This window comes from Grampus griseus (assembly GCF_964374135.1).
Source record: "Grampus griseus genome assembly, chromosome: 10".
NCBI lineage: Eukaryota > Metazoa > Chordata > Mammalia > Artiodactyla > Delphinidae > Grampus > Grampus griseus.
In genome coordinates this window covers 60,389,363-60,407,840 of record NC_139004.1, presented here as the reverse complement: position 1 = coordinate 60,407,840, position 18,478 = coordinate 60,389,363, and the positions used below count along the sequence as shown (strand labels likewise).

At 45.7% G+C, this 18,478-nt stretch overlaps 1 protein-coding gene across 3 annotated transcripts; it reads left to right on the top strand.

Moving 5' to 3' along the window:
- Positions 1-705: 705 nt before the first annotated feature.
- LOC309828334 (zinc finger protein 621-like) lies at positions 706-18,149 on the top strand. 3 transcript variants are annotated; one of them, XM_082663589.1, is made up of 6 exons: positions 706-850; positions 1,501-1,586; positions 8,753-8,791; positions 12,322-12,448; positions 13,031-13,135; positions 14,903-18,149. In XM_082663589.1, the coding sequence occupies exons 2-6, from the start codon at positions 1,563-1,565 to the stop codon at positions 15,961-15,963; spliced, it is 1,356 nt and encodes a 451-aa protein (XP_082519715.1). In that variant the 5' UTR covers positions 706-850; positions 1,501-1,562; the 3' UTR covers positions 15,964-18,149. The 3 variants fall into 3 exon arrangements, with proteins under 3 accessions (XP_082519715.1, XP_082519716.1, XP_082519717.1); XM_082663590.1 differs by lacking the exon at positions 8,753-8,791; XM_082663591.1 differs by lacking the exons at positions 706-850; positions 1,501-1,586; positions 8,753-8,791 and adding an exon at positions 4,035-4,106.
- The last annotated feature ends 329 nt before the right edge of the window (positions 18,150-18,478 follow it).

Here is an 18,478-nt window from a genome sequence, read left to right as displayed (position 1 = left end):
AATGAATCTGCCCTAAAAGGTCCCGCACACGCCTAGGTCCTAGGAAGGGAGAGGGCCTTAAAAAGGTAGATGGGGGCTTCCCTGGTGGCGGAGTGGTTGAGAGTCCGCCTGCCGATGCAGGGGAAACCGGTTCATGCCCCGGTGCGGGAAGATCCCACATGCCGCGGAGCGGCTAGGCCCGTGAGCCATGGCCGGTGAGCCTACGCGTCCGGAGCCTGTGCTCCGCAACGGGAAAGGCCACAACAGTGAGAGGCCCGCGTACCGAGGAAAAAAAAAAAAAAAAAAAGGTAGATGGGAACCATGGTTCTCCTAACGGCTGCCCAGCCTAGAACCCAAGCAGGATGCCTGGCGTGGGCCTCTAGGAGATGACACAACAGAAGCCATTCTCCCCACCCCTGCACAGCCCAGGCTCCACGTGACCCAGGGAATAAAGGCGGCCGACAGCTGATGGGGCAGTCGGTTAACTGGGGCCCCACCTAGGTCTAGAGGCCGAGATCTGAGTAGAGCAAAGTGACATCAGCGCCCTCACAGCCCGCCCTCAATCGGCTCAGCGATTGAAGCACAGGGGCGGAGGCACCCGCCGCTAGCACAGCGGTGCGGCGCCCGCAAACGACGTCACGGGCAAGAGCCCGCCCTTATTCCCGCCCCCTAAGGTCACGTGAGGCCGCGCCGCGGGGACCACCGAGATGGGCTGCTTCCGGATGGCCTAGAGGGGCGTTCGACGCCCGTGCTCGGTTTCGTATCGGCTTTCGGAGACTCACCTCTTGGGGTTTTGAGGGGAACAGGCTTGGTTCAGGCGAGTTCTTCCTGCTAGTCTCGTCCGGCTCCAGCTTCCTCGCTTTCCTTAGCGGTTCGTCAGCACCCCGCCCCTGAACTCGCCTCTCTGACCCGATGCTCGGGTGTCTGGGCCTCGCAGCAGCCGCCGAGGTGGCTGCGGGGCCTCCTAGAGCCCTGGTCAAGTCCCTTGCCCACCGAGGCGTGATCCTCTTTTTTGTCCTAAAGAAGTTGGCCCAACTGCCTCCCGTGCCCGGTACCGAAGTTTCTGATATTTGGGGTCTCCTGCTTCCTTGGGTGGAGAACCCGTTGGGGTCTCCTGTCATTGTCACCCACTGGAACACTTGAGTATTTTCGCTCAATCCAGATCCAGCTACCCCGTCTCCTTTCTCCAAAGGCACCCTTTTTGGGGTCAATGTCATGGTCCCTCTAAGCGCTTTTTTAGGTTTCTGTTTGTTCAGACCCAGCACTGTAGGGAGGGGATTCGTCTTGGATCCCTAGGTCCGCTCAATGTGAAAGGGCCCCGGAACGCTCTTGGGCAGAGCAGGCAGGTGGTGGATTGTCCCGAGGACCAGGCAGTGCAATTTATGAGGGTTTGGGGCGATCAGCCAGAGCAGGGCTGATAGAGCCTCCTGCCAGTGCTCGAAAGGAAAAGACGGAAGACTGTAGGCGGCTGTGGGTGACGTAGCACAGGGCCTATTGCACTCATGGCTCTTCTTCTCTTAGCTTTTAAGGTTCTTGCTCTTCCAAACCCAGAAGACAGTGCACGGAGCCAGGGAACATCAGCCATGCTCCAAACCACTTGGCCTCAGGTGAGCTGAGCTTCTTTTCAGTTTTTTAAAAATCACATTAGCTATCAGGTAGTCAGGAAAGGACCAAGAAGGCCTGACTTGGCCAGTATATGGTTTCCCTCTTGAGTCCATCCCAAGGACTATGGTTGTAAATACGTGGTGGAGGAAATAAGAGTCTTGTGTGTACAGAGTGATGAGTTTGGATGAATAGGTTTAAGTGGAAAAAGGGGGACCCAAGCCAAGAAATTCCCCTTGAATGTGGAAATCCAGATCATGTTCTACAAATAAAAGTTGCCAGCACAGATACAGGAAACAGCCTTCCAAAGGGGAAATGAGTTGGGGTGGGGGATAAATTAGGAATGTGGGATTTAAAAAAAAAAAGGTTGCCTGCCGAGATCAGAGAAATTCTTTTTTTTTTAATAAATAAATAAATAATTTATTTTTGGCTGCGTTGGGTCATCGTTGCTGTGTGCGGGCTTTCTTTAGTCGCGTCGAGTGGGGGCTACTCTTCGTTGTGGTGCGCGGGCTTCTCATTGCGGTGGCCTCTCTTGTTGCGAAGCGTGGACTCTAAGTGCGCGGGCTTCAGTAGTTGTGGCACGTGGGCTCAGTAGTTGTGGCTCACAGGCTCTAGAGCGCAGGCTCTAGTAGTTGTGGCGCATGGGCTCAGCTGCTCCGCGACATGTGGGATCTTCCCGGACCAGGGCTCGAACCCGTGTCCCCTGCATTGGCAGGCGGATTCTTAACCACTGTGCCACCAGGGAAGCCCCAGAGAAATTCTTTATTGAAGAGATTGCTCCACAAGTAGTAGATGTATCCCAGAGAGACCAGCATTGTTTTTTCCATATGTGCTTTCTAAATGCTAGGTGCATAGTACTGAATAATGCAGACAGGTTCCCTTTTCTCATGGAGGGTACTTTTACCAAAAACAAATAAGTTACCATAATTACCTGTTGCTAAAGTACAGTGCTTCGTAAAAGTGTGGTCCATAGGTGGGCAGCATCAGGATCACCTGGGTGCTCATTAGAATTGCAAATTGTTAGTCCCACTCTAGACTTGGAGTCAGATTGGTGAGGAGGGTAGGGTAAGTGGGGTCAGGAATCTGTTGTAACAAGCTCTCCAGGTGATTCTTAACGCACCTTCTCAAATTTGAGAAGCCCCAAGGAAGCTACCTTTGAAGGTAGTGGTCAGGGAAGCCCTCATGGAAGTGGTCACATGACGTTGAGACCTCAAGGATGAGGTAGAAATAGTCTTGGAAACTACTGGAGAAAGAAGTAAAGAAGAGCTTTCCAGAGAGGACAGCAAATGCATCGGCCCTGGGCTGGGAGAGAAAGCTGGGTGTACTCTGGAGACAGGGAGAGGTTAGAGGAAGTAGTTCATTGTGAGGTGGGACAGCTAGGCACATGGCTTGGAGGTCACTGTGAAGATTTTGGTTTCTATTCTGGGTTCAGTAGGAAGACACTAAAGGATTTTAAGCAGGGGAGCTGAAAGGGATGGATTTATATATTAAAAAGGTTTTCAGCCTGTAGTGGTGCATTGGTTGCAGAAGAGTGTGAGTCAGGATGATATTGCAGTCCAGGTAAGAGATTAAGTATTGCTCTCCCTGCCCCTTTCCCTTTCTTTTTTAGTAGACTTTATTTTTTTAGAGAAGTTTTAGGTTCATAGCAAAATTGAGCAAAAAGCACAGAGTTCCCATATGCTTCCTGGCTCCACACATGCAGAGCCTCCATCATTATCAGAGTGGTACATTAGTTACAACTGATGATCCTACATTGACACATCATAGTCACATAAAGTCCATAGCTTGCATTAGGGTTCACTCTTTTTTTTAGTAGATTTAGTTTATTTATTTAATTTATTCTTTGGCTGCGTTGGGTCTTCATTGCTGCACGCGGGCTTTCTCTAGTTGCAGCGAGCGGGGGCTACTCTTTGTTGCATTGCGAGGCCTTCTCATTGCAGTGGCTTCTCTTGTTTTGGAGCACAGGCTGTAGGAGCACAAGCTTCAGTAGTTGTGGCACACGACCTTCAATAGTTGTGGCTCGTGGGCTCTAGAGTGCAGGCTCAGTGGTTGTGGCACACGGGCTTAGTTGCTCCACGGCATGCGAGATCTTCCCGGCCAGGGCTCGAACCCATGTCCCCTACTATTATTGTAGTATCATACAGAGCCTCTTCAAAGGCTCTAAAAATCCTCTGTGTTCTGCCCTCCCTTCCTGGCAACTATTGATCTTTTTGCCTTTTCCAGAATGTTGTGTAGTTGGTATCATACCTTTTCATTTTGGTTTTATTCATTTAGCAGTATTCATTTAAGGTCTTGTGTGACTTTTCATGGCTTGATAGCTTATTTCGTTTTAGTGCTGAGTAATATTCCATTGACTGTACCACAGTTTATTTCTCCATTCACCTACTGAAGGACATATTGGTTGCTTCCAAGTTTTGGCAATTATGAATAAAGCTGCTGTAAACATCCTTGTGCAGGTTTTTGTGTGGACGTAAGTTTTCAACTCATTGGGAAGATACCGAGGAGCATGATTGCTGGATCATATGGTAAGAGTATGTTTAGTTTTGTAAGAAGCTGTTAAACGTCTTCCAGAGTGGCCACACCAGTTTGTATTCCTGCCAGCAATGAATGAGCGTTTATGTTGCTCCACATCCTTGTCAGCATTTGGTATTGTCAGTGTCTTGGATTTTGGCCATTCTAATAGATGTGTAGTGGTATCTCATTGATTTAATTTGCATTTGCCTGAAGACATATGTTGTAGAGCAGGGGTCCCCAACCCTGAGGCCAAGGACTGGTACTGGACTGGTCCTGTTAGGAACCAGGCTGCACAGCAGAAGGTAAGCGGCGATCAAGCGAAGCTTCATCGACCGCTCCCCATCGCTCACATTACCGCCTGAACCACCCCCAACACCCCCGTCCAGTCCGTGGAAAAATTGTCTTCCACGAAGCTGGTCCCTGGTTAGGGACTGCTGTTGTATAGCATCTTTTCATATACCTGTTTGCCATCTGTATAACTTCTTTGGTGAGGTATCTGTTCAGGTCTTTTGCCCATTTTTTGAATCGGGTTGTTCATTTTCTTATTGAGTTTTAAGAGTTTTCTATATACTTGGGATAATAGTCCTTTATTATGTCTTTTAAAATATTTTCTCACTATCTATGGCTTGTAGTCTCGTTTTCTTGAAGTATCGTCCTTTTAAGGTAGGGTTTAATTCCCCCTCATCATTTCTTTCAAAAATGTATTTCCTTCAAAACCTTCTCAGCTAGTCTTTCACACTTACTTTTTTCAGATTACTCAAAATGATCCCCTACCCCTGTATAAATCTCATTGATTTTTTTGGTGGGGGAGTGGATTGTTTTGAATTCCTAGGCAAAATTGGGGTAATTGACTTCTTTACAAGTTTGATTCTTCCCATTCAGAAACACTGTATGTTTCAATTTATTCAGTTCCTCTTTTATTTATTTTGATAAACATTTAGTTATCTTGTCTTGGTTTTGCAGGTTTTTGTTAGGTTGGTTCTTAGCTATTTTCATATGAATGGCATCTTATTTTCTCTTTTTTTGTCTTCTAATTGTTTATGGTGGTATTTAGGAAAGGTAATCTTTTTTGTTCACTTATCCTATATCTAGCTAACTTAATGAATTTTGTCAGTTTTAAATGTTTTTTGTTTATTCTCCTGCGTCTTGATATTTTTTAGGCAGATAGCTATTTCATCTGCAAGCAAAGATGTTTATGTTTCTTTCCTATATTTATGCTCCTCCTCCAGTCTTTCACAGAAAGTTGAACCTCAGTGCCTGGTGAATTATCAACTTTAATGGATGTGCTCTGGCACTTCACTGTTAAGGTGGTATTTGCTGTTGTTTTCTGACCTTCTTCATAAGTATAAAAATTTTTATTGGTGATCAAACCATTTTTGAAATTAATTCTTGCAGCAAATTCATATTAATCATCTTGCATCTGCCAGGCAAATGTACTGTGTGCTAGTAAACTAATAATGAACAAAACAGAATCCTTGCCTCATGACTTACAACCTGGTGGGGGGAGATAGACAATAAAAGTATAATTTGTCAGATGATGAAAAATACTGTGGAGAAAATTAAAATAAGTTGAGGTACATAGGGACCATCCATAGGAGGAAGAAGAATGTATCAACAACCTAACTGTCTTGAAAAAGTAAGTTCTCCTTTAATAATAGGCATTTTTTTGGACTTATGATACCTGGGGTTATTTGACAGCAGATGGGAAGAACAATTTGGGGAGGAAGATGGTACTGGGTGGAGAAAGTTGTGAGAACAGCTCTGAAGATGTGAGGGAGTGAGGTTTGACTTGCTGCACGCAGAGGTGAACTTTGGTTTACCTGTGAGCCTGTGGTCGCTGTCGTCAGAAGCCCTTTAATGCCTTGTTGTTGAAGCAGTGATTACTCACAGGACATCATGGTTCTGTCTGATGTTTGGATTTGGGGCTCAAGCTATTTGGGGGGCCCTTTGAGCCTCGTCATTGCCCAGCTTAAGGGTCAACTCTCCCTTTGAGAAGTTTCTAAATTTGTTCTTCTCTCAACGTTTCCTTTTGAACTGAGTTCCTTAGTTTTTGTTTAAAAAGGACCCCCTAAGAAAGACCTAAGTGTAGTGCCAGTAGAGTGGCTGGGAGCAGTTTAAGTTGCCAGCATTTATGCTTGGGGCATGTTTCTTCCCTGCTTCCCCCAGGAGCAGTTGTGAGAGCATTCCCTTCTCCCTGTCTCCTCTGCTGACTTCAGTGCACAGGCTGCCAGGAGAGACTGGGACACTCAAAGAGTAAGGGCTTAGCTGAGCCCCTGTGGGTAGGTGTCTTCCTTTTCATTGGACTGCATAGGGTGGTGAGAATCTCCTAGGAGACGGAATCATCTGTGGGGTCATGAAGGTGAGAAGGTGCAGAAGGCAGGAAACCCCTCCAGGCTGAGCCCAGTCTCTGTGGTCTGCACTGTGCTGTCTATAGAAGCAGAGAAGGTAGCCAGTGGACACCATTAGAAACTGCTCCTACATCTCATGGAAGATGCAGAGGCTCTGGCTCCTAGGATGGTGTGTGCGGTTTTGAAATAGCTAGCTGATCCCTCAGTGTAGATTGGGGGAGGGGCCCCACGTGGCCTGGAGGGAGCACAGTAAAGATGGCTTGATAGGTAATTTTGGAAGTTGGGTTTGAAAAGATGTTCTCCAAAGATGGGGCAACACCAGGTTATGATGAGGTTCAGGGGTTAGCTATGTGTTTGGAGAAGTTTGTGAGCCCCGTGTCGGAGGCAGCATGCTATGTGGGAAGAGCCCAGGTTTGCTGTTTGACAGGTTTGGGTTGAAGTCCCAGCTGTGTCACTTCCTGGCTGTGTGATCTTGGGCAAAGTAATGAATTTTTCTGAATCTTAGTTTCATCCTTTGAAAAATGGGAGTAACAACTCTGACTTCATATATATGTTGTAAAGAGTAAATGAAAGACAAGATTTTTTTGATGTGGACCATTTTTAAAGTCTTTATTGAATTTGTTACAATATTGCTTCTGTTTTATGTTTTTGGTTTTTTGGCCACGAGGCTTGTTGGATTTTAGCTCCCTGACCAAGGATTGAACCCGCACTCACTGCGTTGGAAGGCGAAGTCTTAACCACTAGACCACAAGGGAAGTCCCAAAGACAAGATTTAAAAGTACCCACCCAATGGGGCTTCCTGGTGGCGCAGTGATTAAGAATCCGCCTGCTAGTTCAGAGGACATGGGTTCGAGCCCTGGTCCGGGAAGATCCCACATGCCGGGGAGTACCTAAGCCCATGCGCCACAACTACTGAGCCTGCACTCTAGAGCCTGCAAGCCACAACTCCTGAGCCCACGTGCCACAACTGAAGCCCATGTGCCTAGAGCCTGTGCTCCACAACAAGAGAAGCCACTTTCCAGCATTTATTGTTTCTAGAGTTTTTGATAATGGCCATTCTGACCAGTGTGAGGTGATACCTCATTGGAGTTTTGATTTGCATTTCTCTAATAATTAGTGATGTTGAGCATCTTTTCATGTATCTCTAGGCCATCTGTATGTCTTCTTTGGTGAAATATCTACTTAGGTCTTCTGCCCATTTTTTAATTGAATTGTTTGTTTTTTTGATATTGAGCTCCATGAGCTGTTTGTATATTTTGGAGATTAATCCTTTGTCCATTGTTTCATTTGCAAATATTTTCTCCCATTTGGAGGGTTGTCTTTTCATCTTGTTTATGGGTTCCTTTGCTGTGCAAAACCTTTTTTTTTTTTTTTTTTTTTTTGCAGTACACGGGCCTCTCACTGTTGTGCCCTCTCCCGTTGCGGAGCACAGGCTCTGGACGCGCAGGCTCAGTGGCCATGGCTCACGGGCCCAGCTGCTCCACGGCATGTGGGATCTTCCCGGACTGGGGTACGAACCCATGTCCCCTGCATCGGCAGGTGGACTCTCAACCACTGCGCCACCAGGGAAGCCCTGTGCCAAACCTTTTAAGTTTAATTAGGTCCCATTTTGTTTATTTTTGTTTTTCTTTCCATTACTCTAGGAGGTGGGTCAAAAAAGATCTTGCTGTGGTTTATGTCAGAGTGTTTTTCCTATGTTTTCCTCTAAGAGTTTTATAGTGTCCGGTCTTGCATTTAGGTCTTTAATCCATTTGGAGTTTATTGTTGTGTATGGTGTTAGGGAGTGTCCTAATTTCATTCTTTTACATGGAGCTGTCCAGTTTTCCCAGCACCACTTATTGAAGAGGCTGTCTTTTCTCCATTGTATGTTCTTGCCTCCTTTGTCATAAATTAAGTGACCGTATGTGCGTGGGCTTAACTCTGGGCTTTCTATCCTGTGGGTCTTTTTCTTCTCTTGTGTCTCCTGCCTAGAGAAGTTTCTTTAGCATTTGTTGTAAAGTTGGTTTGGTGGTACTGAATTCTCCTAGCTTTTGCTTGTCTGAAAAGCTTTTGATTTCTCTGTCGAATCTGAATGAGTTCTTTGCTGAGTAGAGTAATCTTGGTTGTAGATTTTTCTCTTTCATCACTTTAAGTTTATCATGCCACTCTCTTCTGGTCTGCAGAGTTTCTGCTGAAAAATCAGTTGATAACCTTATGGTGATTCCCTTGTATGTTATTTGTTGCTTTTCCCTTGCTGCTTTTAATTTTTTTTTCTTTGAATTTAATTTTTGTTAGTTTGATTAATATGTGTCTTGGTGTATTTTTCCTAGGGTTTATCCTGTATGGGACTCTCTGCTTCCTGGACTTGGGTGACTATTTGGAAGTTTTTGACTATAATCTCTTCAAATATTTTCTCAGACCCTTTCTTTTTCTCTTCTTCTTCTGGGACCCCTATAATTCGAATGTTGGTGTGTTTAGTGTTGTCCTAGAAGTCTCTGAGATTGTCTTCAATTCTTTTCATTCTTTTTTCTTTATTGTGCTCCTTGGCAATTTATTTCCACCATTTTGTCTTCCAGCTCACTTATTCATTCTTCTGCCTCAGTTATTCTGTTATTGATTCCTTTTAGTGTATTTTTAATTTCAGTTATTGTGTTGTTCACCTCTGTTTGTTTGTTCTTTAGTTGTTCTAGATCTTTGTTAAACAGTTCTTGTATTTTCTCAGTCCTTGCCTCCATTCTATTTCTGAGATTCTGGATCATCTTTACTATCATTACTCTGAATTCTTTTTCAGGTAGATTGCCTATTTCCTCTTCATTTATTTGGTCTTGTAGGTTTTTACCTTGTTCCTTCATGTGTGACATATTTTTCTGCCATCTCCTTTTTTTATTTTCCTTTTTTTTTGTGAGTGGAATTGTGTTCCTGTCTCACTGGTTGTTTGGCCTGAGGCTTCCAACACTGGAGTTTGTAGGCTGTTAGGTAGAGCTGGGTCTTGGTGCCAAGATGAGGACCTCTGGGAGACCTCACTGCGATGACTATTCCCTGGGGTCTGCGGTTCTCTGTTAGCCCAGTGGTTCAGACTCGGAGCTCCCACCGCAGGAGCTTCAGCCCGACTCCCAGCTCGTGAACAAGATCCCGCAAGCTGTGCAGGGTGGTGCAAAAAAAAAAAAAAGAAAAAAGAAAAAGAACAGTAACAAAGTAAAAAATAAAATTAAACTAGGAAGCTAACAGATATGTTAGAAAAAATATAAAAATAAAAATATAGATGAAACAACAACCAGAAGGTAAAACAGAACCATAATAGTAAAAACAAAGTGTAGGAAAAAAAAAAGATGGAAAAGGCCTTGGCTCTGGAAGGCATGGCCTAAGCAGGGGCGAGGTTTGGGTGGTGGGCAGGGCCTATGCTTAGGACCCACAGGGCTGGAAAAGGCCCTGATGGGGGTGGGGGGTGGGGCTTAGGCTCAACAGAACAGAAGGGGCCCAGGCGTACCCCCCACCTCTGGTTTCAGAGGGTGGGTGACCCCGCTTGGGAGCTCAGCAGCATCCTGGGCCCGAGTGGGCAGGGCAAACGCCCTCGCTCCTCTCCTGCTCCTCCAGTCCCAGAGGGCCCCTCCTGCCTGCCTCTCCTGTTCTCCCCGGTCTCCCTCCCCAGGACCGATGCGGCCTGGAGTGGGCTTTGGAGGGCTGGGGAATCAGCCTGGGAACTTAGCAGTCTCCGTGGGCCCGAGTGGGTGGTGCAAACGCCCTCCGCCCCTCTCTTGCTCCTCTGGTCCTGGAGATTGGGCAGGGGAAACACTGGGTGTGCTCCCCATGATCTGAGCCCCTGAGGGTCCCACTAGTCATGGGACCCCCTCCCGCCTCTCAGCCACCCTTCAGGGCTGCCGGTCCTATCTAGCCTCCACCTCTCCTCCCCGCTCAGTACCCCCACGTCCTACCGGTTCACTTGGGGCTTATTCCCATCTCCTTGGGCATCAGGGTCCCCCACCAGCGTCTGGCAGGCGCCCTAGTTGTGGGGAGAGGCAAACTCTGCATCTTCCCACACCACCATCTTCCTGATGCTTCCTAATTTTTATTTTATTATGGAGTATAGTTGATTAACGATGTTGTGTTAGTTTCAGGTGTACAGCAAAGTGATTCTGTTACACAAGTATCTTTTCCTTTTCAAATTCTTTTCCCATTTAGGTTATTACAGAATATTGAGCAGAGTTCCCTGTGCTATACATTGGGTCCTTGTTGGATATGTTTTAAATATAGCAGTGTGTACATGTCAATCCCAAACTCCCAATCTGTCCCTTCCCCCTACCGCCAGTCCCCTGGTAACCATAAGTTCATTCTCTAAGTCTGTGAGTCTGTTTCTGTTTTGTAAATAAGTTAATTTGTATTTTTTTTTTTAGATTCTGCATATAAGCAATATCATATGGTATTTGGCTTTCTCTGTCTAACTTACTTCACTTAGTATGATAATCTCCAGGTCCATCCATGTTGCTGCAAATGGTACTATTTCATTCTTTTTAATGGCTGAATAATATTCCATTGTATATATGTACCACATCTTCTTCATTCATTCTTCTCTCAATGGACATTTAGGTTGCTTCCATGTCTTGGCTATTGTAAACAGTGCTGCAGTGAACATTGGGGTGCATGTGTCCTTTCGAACCATGTTTTTCTCCAGATATATGCCCAGGAGTGGGATTGCTGGATCATATGGTAGCTCTATTTTTAGTTTTTTAAGGAACCTCCATACTGTTCTCCATAGTGGCTCTTACAAATTTACATTCCCACCAGCAGTGTAGTGGGTTCCTTTCTGTCCACACCCTCTTCAGCATTTATTGTTAGTAGATTTTTTGTTAATGGCCATTCTGATTGGTATGAGGTGAATCTCATTGTAGTATTGATTTGCGTTTCTCTAATAATCAGAGGTGCTGAGCATCTTTTCATGTGCCTCTTGGCCATCTGTATGTCTTCTTTAGAGAAATGTCTATTTAGGTCTTTTGCCCATTTTTGGATTGGGTTGTTTGTTTTTTTAACATTGAGTTTCATGAGCTTTTTGTAAATTTTGGAGATTAATCCCTTGTTGGTCACATCGTTTGCAAATATTTTCTCCCATTCTGTGGGTTGTCTTTTTGTTTTGTTTATGGTTTCCTTTGCTGTGCAAAAGCTTTTGAGTTTAGTTAGGTCTCATTTGTTTATTTTTGTTTTTATTTCCATTACTTCAGGAGACGATCAGAAAAGATCTTGCTGTGATTTATGTCAGAGAGTGTTCTGCCTATGTTTTCCTCTAAGAGTTTTATAGTATCTGGTCTTACATTTAGGTCTTTGTTCCATTTTGAGTTTATTTTAGTGTATGGTGTTAAAGAATGTTCTAACTTCACTTTTTTACATGTAGCTGCACTGGGACTATTCCTAAGGAGTGGCTCCTCTGCGCATAGCGGAAGCTGTTGGGGAAGGCCAGGAGAAGCTGGGGCAGGGAGTACATGTGGCCATGCATATGTACTTCGGCTGAGGGGAGACAGAGAGAGTGGTTGGTGTACAGAAAATTAGGTGACAGGTTAAGAGTACATGAGGGCAGCAGGTGCTAGAGGGACAGATCCGTGGAGAAATGAACATAGGGGTTGATGCAGTTACCAGGCAGGAGAGCCCCAGATGCCAAGTTATGAGGTTAGGATGACAGTTTGGAGCCCCAGAGCTGAGTAGGTGGGAGAGCATTGGTGTTCTGAGTTTGGAGGTGGGAACACTGGCTGAGGGCTGGCCTCTGGCTGGGGTGCTGAATGCTCTTGTCCATAGAGCAAACCTTCCACGGGGCTCAGAGTCACAGACCCTGGCAGGTCCATCTCTTCCCTGCAGCTCAGACTGCCCCCTTCTGGCCCTCGCTCAAGGCTTCAGCAGGAACCTGTTGTTTCAGGAGCCAGTGACCTTTGAGGATGTGGCCGTGTACTTTACCCAGAACCAGTGGGCCAGCCTGGAGCCTGTGCAGAAGGCCCTGTACAGGGAGGTGATGCTGGAGAATTATGCAAATGTGGCTTCCCTGGGTAAGGTCTCTCTCATTGGCCCTCTGTGATAGTTTCACGTCTTCTCAGATATCTTGGGGATTCTAGTAGTCCTTAGGTTTGATGGCTCCAGAGGGGAGTTCTGCACTCATCAGCCTTTGGAGATGCTGAGTGGGGAAATCCCAGGTTCCCTTTGGCTTTGAAATTGGACTTCATTACTTCCCAGGGAAGAGCGTGGTTCTGGACCCTGAGGGTGAGGATTCTCCCGGGTACCCCTGGGAGACCTCTGTTACTCCATCCTTCCAGTGTTGTGGGATGTGGGCCCTCTCCTGTGTGGAGAAGCCTCCCAGGATATCAGTACATACATCCTTCCTGGAGGGATTTCCTTTCTTCTGAGTCAGGGTGAGCTTGCACTTTCTCCCTGAGGAGAATCACTGTCTCCCTGGCCATACCTTGGAGCACAGTTTGGACCCCTTCCTCAGAACCCCTGGTGGCCCATTGGTCCCCTGGGCAGTCCACTTCTCCCCTCCCCAACTAGCCCACGATGGGGTGGGCAGAGAGATCTCAGGAACAGCTCTGGATGTTTCCCCTCAACTTGTCTCTCTCTCTTTCTTGCTGGAGAAGCACTTCCATTCCCTACACCTGTTCTGATCTCCCAGCTGGAGAGAGGGGAAGCACCATGGGGCCCAGATCCCTGGGAAGCAGAGATTTTGAGAGGCATCTGTCCAGGTGAGTAAGAGGACCTAGTGCTTTCTGGTTTGCCTTCCTGGTTTACTAGAAATATTTCTCCTGCAGCAGAGAACAAAGCTCCCTGTAGTTTTTATAAGGTAGTACTCAGTACACTCTCTGACCTCTGTTGAGCTCCCGCGCTGAGCCCGGAAGGACCAGTCCCTAGGAGTGCATAGCTGCACGCTGTCCACATCCACATGGCTATCCTCCCACGGGAAAGCTGTGACCCACTACCTCTGAAACCACCTCTTTTCTCACTTTACCAGGGAAAATATTTAATTTTATGCCAATTTTCATGGCAAAGAAGTAGGGTTTCAGCCATACTTTTAAGGAAAATATTATTCTGTGGGTCAAACTGATTTATTTGTGCCATAGCTATGATTTAATTTGCCTCTTTAGTGTTTAAATCATGTTTAGTATTTAAAAGTTCCTGATGTCATAATCGTGAGGTTTACGATGTGTTTGTTTTCTATAGGGCTGTAGAGGAAAGGGCAAGAATATTCCCCCAATACCACACCCAATACACCCACCCACCCTAAAATTTCCCAGAGACTGCTTACCAGTCCTGGGAGCTTTTGTTTACTTGGATTTTCTTTCTTTTAGGAAGAAAGTTTCCAGGCCTCATTTCTCACACATACTGCAACGTTGTAAATAGTGGTTCCTTTAGCAGTAATACCACAGGAGCCTACAGCTCTTCGATCAACTTGTGTTCTGGCTGACTTTCTGAAAGAACTAATGTTTTATCCCAGAATATTATGTGGTTTTTTTTTTTTTTTTTTTGGCCGTGCTGCGTGGCTTGTGGGATCTTAGTTCCTCGACCAGGGATTGAACCTTGGCCCTCAGCAGTGAGAACACAGAGTCCTAACCACTGGAATACCTATGTGGAATATTTAAAAGTAGAATTATCAGGGCTTCCCTGGTGGCGCAGTGGTTGAGAGTCCGCCTGCCGATGCAGGGGACATGGGTTCGTGCCCCGGTCCGGGAAGATCCCACATGCTGTGGAGTGGCTGGGCCCGTGAGCCCTGGCCGCTGAGCCTGCGCGTCCGGAGCCTGTGCTCTGCAACGGGAGAGGCCACAACAGTGAGAGGCCCGCGTACCGCAAAAAAAAAAAAAAAAAGTAGAATTATCAGGCCATTATTTAGAATTTGGAATATGGGTGGTTTCCTGGCTTCCAGGTGGGGCATTGGGATCCATTGTTTCTCTGTGTGTGTTACCGCACTGCTCAGCCGCTCATCTAACGGGTGTCTTTTCCCTTCTTCGAGATCTCCCTCTCTCTCTTTTAAAACCTGTTTCCATTTCTTGCTGATTCCTCTCACCTCTCCCACTCTTTTTTCTTTTTTTCCCCTCCTGCCTCTTTTCCTTACCCCCATCCCCTTTTTTAACTGGCTGTGCCGCATCGCTTGCGGGACCTCAGTTCCCCAACCAGGGATTGAACCTGAGCCCCCTGCAGTGGAAGCATGGCGTCCTAACCACTGGACAGCCAGGGAAGTCCCCTTCCCATTCTCATTCTGCACATTTCACCTGCCCTGGTTCATTCCCCAGCCCTTCCTTATAAGAGGCACTTCCTGGACTGGTTCCAGTGTCGTCACTTCTCCAGTTATATGTTATCGTTTTTCTTTTTCTCTCTCATCCTCCTTTATGGATGCTTGTAGCCATCTTATCGGTATGTTTTTTAAAAATCACTTCCTACAAGAGAAAATCAGGACCACTGGATCCTGTTTCCCTTCCAGTTCAGTAACGAGGAACACTTGTGGTTTCTTTGGTCAGGTGGTGAGTCCTGGACTAAGACAGAAGAGCCAGTGGTAAAGCAGGAAGCCCCTGAAGAAACAGAGGTGCACAGCATGCCAGTGGGAGGGCTTTTCAGAAATGTGTCTCAGCACTTTGATTTTAAAAGCAAGGCACCATGGCAGACTTTCAGTCTGAATCCCAATCTAATACTTCGAGGTGGAATGAAGTTCTACGAGTGTAAAGAATGTGGGAAGATCTTCAGATATAACTCAAAGCTCATTCGGCATCAGATGAGCCACACTGGGGAGAAGCCCTTCAAATGTAAGGAATGTGGCAAAGCTTTCAAGTCCAGCTATGACTGTATCGTACACGAGAAAAATCACATTGGCGCAGGACCCTATGAATGCAAGGAGTGTGGCAAAGGTCTGAGCTCCAACACAGCCTTGACCCAGCATCAGCGGATCCACACGGGCGAGAAGCCCTATGAGTGTAAGGAGTGCGGCAAGGCCTTCCGTCGGAGCGCAGCCTACCTTCAGCATCACAGGCTACACACTGGGGAGAAACTCTATAAATGTAAGGAATGTTGGAAAGCTTTTGGGTGTAGGTCACTCTTTATCGCCCACCAGAGAATTCACACCGGGGAGAAACCCTACCAGTGTAAGGAGTGTGGCAAGGCGTTCACCCAGAAGATTGCTTCCATTCAACATCAGAGAGTTCACACCGGAGAGAAGCCTTATGAGTGTCAGGCATGTGGGAAAGCCTTCAAGTGGTACGGCAGCTTTGTTCAGCATCAGAAATTGCACCCCGCGGAGAAGAAGCCTGGCAAGGCTCTCGGGCCGTCCCTGCTGTGTCCCCAGGGCCCCTCTTCAGCCTTAGCTAACATGCCTTTCCAGGGCCCTTGCTCTGCTCCGGCTGTGGCCATGCCTTCACTGGCCTTGCCACACGCCGTCCTCATTCCTGCCTCCAGGCCCGTGTTAATGCTGCTGCCCGCCTCTGGAGTCCCTTCTTCTCCTGTCCAAATAGTACGAGTCTTCCAGGGTCTTCCTCCCACTGTGAAGCCTTCCCCAGTTATTCTGACCCCTTCTCTTCACCCCTCGTGAGCTCTGTCTTGGCACTTCTCTGGCTGTTACACACAGCAGATCTCCAACCTAACTTAAGCTTGATTTGTGGCTTTTACACCGTACATGTGTTACAGCTGTTTCGGCATAAGTGCCATTGTAATCGAGATATATTTAAAGACTGTGCTTGTATGATATTTCTGTTTATTTCTGGGTAGAAAATGGAAATACTTGACCTTCATTTTGGTCCCTTTCAGACTTGAACAGTAACGGCTGTGTCTGCATTGTGGGGCTGCTGGTGGTCGAAGTGCTAATAGGACGCTTTGGTGAATTAGGGACGTTTGAGAGAGGACATCCCTGTATTAGGCCCCTGTGATTAGAGAGAAGCAGCCTGGGAGAAACAGAGGAGGCATTTAAGACCTGTCAGAGTTGAGAATTGGAATGAGCTTCCAACCATGGCCTTTAGAAATGAATGCAGATTGTTCAGTGGGTGAAGGTGTGGTGTATTCATGCAGTTGAAGTTGGGTTGCTATTGACACAGATCATTGAGGATCTTGTACGTCTCTGCAAAAGATCATTTGAAATAACCAGTTTAAAAAAAAAGAAAACATACAGTGATAACAATCATTTATATGATGAATAGCAATCATGTCTTTAAACATGAAGTTGTTTTTTTTTAATCTTTAGTTTTGCTCTGATATCTAGATGTTTCCTTGTAACTTTGGTTTCCTAAGTAAATATACACCAAGACATTCATCTTTGCTCCATCTGTTGCATAAATTTTTCTTGGTGTGCATTCTGGTTTCCTGTTTGCAAGCACTGGTTTCTACATTGACTTTTCTCCAAATTGTAAACATGAACTTTGGCAAATTACTAAAGAAATAGGAGCAACCGATTTGGGGGAAATCTGAATATGCCTGCAGAATTGTATTTTAGGAATAAAGAGGGCTATGTAACGGGTCAGTGGTTAAGCTTATGTGACAGGTTAGTGAAGTGGAATTTTGGATTGCTCTTGCTTTTGACCTTAGGTGAGAATCTTTTATAACTGTGCAAAGGACTGTGTGAAGTAATTCCTGGAAAAAGAACTTGAGTTATGCATTACAGGCACACCTTGTTTTATTGCGCTTCACTTTATCCATTTCGCAGATAACTTGTTTTTTACAAATTGAAGGTTTGTGACAAAACTGCATTGTTGGATAATGGTTAAGAGTTTTTAGCAATAAAGTATTTTTTAATTAAGGTATGTTCTTTTTTTTAGACAATGCTATTACATATTTCATAGACTATAGTGTAAACAACTTTTATATGCACTGGGAAACCAAAATATTTGTGTGGCTTGCTTTCTTGCTATATTTGCTTTATTGTGGTGGTCTGGAACTGAACCAGAAGTATCTCTGAGGTCTGCCTGTATTAGCACTAATATAAAGTAAATCCTTAAATGTTGATGGAAGGGGCCATAACATTTTTTTAAAGTTGCTTTTGCTGTCTACATGTGTCTCCATTGCAGTTAACAGAAAAACCTTTACATTAGTGGTTCTTAAACTTTACCATGTGTCCGAATAAGCTGGTGTAAAAAGAGTAATTTTCTGGCCAAACTCTCAGAGATTCTGATTTTGGATATCCATGGTGATGCCCAGACCTTTAGTGTGGACCACACTTTGAGAGAGGTACCTTGAGCAGCATATGCCTGGGGGGTGTACCTTGATAAAGGGCTTGCCCTATTTCACAGTGATCTTCAGGAGAGAAACCTCTAAAAGTAGTTTAGGTGGTAAGAGTTTTAGAAGAAAAGAGAAAAGTAAGTGAAATTTGTTCTGTAGGGAAAAAAAGGGGCAAAGAGAACTGATGTAGCTTATGAAGAGTTCTTGAGGTCTCCACTGCCAGAAGGTTTGTGGGGTTGACATTGGTTACCTTTTGCTGTTTTTGTGGTTTATTTGCATGTTGGATGAAGGAATGAGGAAACTTTTTTTCTTATATAAAGTTAGTACACTTCAAACTAGCTCTTGGGTTAAAGAGAGCGCAAAGTGAAAGCTGCAGATGATTTAGAACTGAACAACAGTAAGAATAGATCATAGCAGGGTCTAGGGGATGTGGCGAAAGGTGGTACTTTGAGCAATGTTTACAGTCTTGGATGCATTCTTTAGAAAATGAGTTTGAAGGCTTGCAATTCAGAAGGTTGGGGTGGGCAGCGAGATGGTGGTGGGAAACAAAAAAAATTAACCAAAAACTAAAAACCAAGCAAAAAGACCACCAGCCCCCTTCCCAATAAACTTGGAAATAAGATACACAGCAGAGTTTGGTGTTTGTTTATTTATTTATTTACTTAATTTATTTTTGGCTGCATTGGGTCTTAGTTGTGGCATACAGGATCTTCATTGAGGCAGGCGGGATCTTTCGTTGTGGCACGGGCTTCTCTCTAGTTGTGGCATGTGGGTTTTCTCTTCTCTAGTTGCGGTGTGCAGGCTCCAGGGCGCGTGAGCTCTGTAGTTGTGGTGTGCAGGGTCCAGAGCGCGTGGGCTCTGTAGTTTGCAGCACGCACGCTCTCTAGTTGAGGCGCACG

Coding starts and splice junctions, on each gene's coding strand:
- LOC309828334 (XM_082663589.1), top strand. CDS start 1,563: ATGCTCCAAACCACTTGGCCTCAG. Junction 12,449..13,030: donor TGCAAATGTGGCTTCCCTGG/GTAAGGTCTCTC, acceptor TTGCTGGAGAAG/CACTTCCATTCCCTACACCT. Junction 13,136..14,902: donor TTTGAGAGGCATCTGTCCAG/GTGAGTAAGAGG, acceptor TTCTTTGGTCAG/GTGGTGAGTCCTGGACTAAG.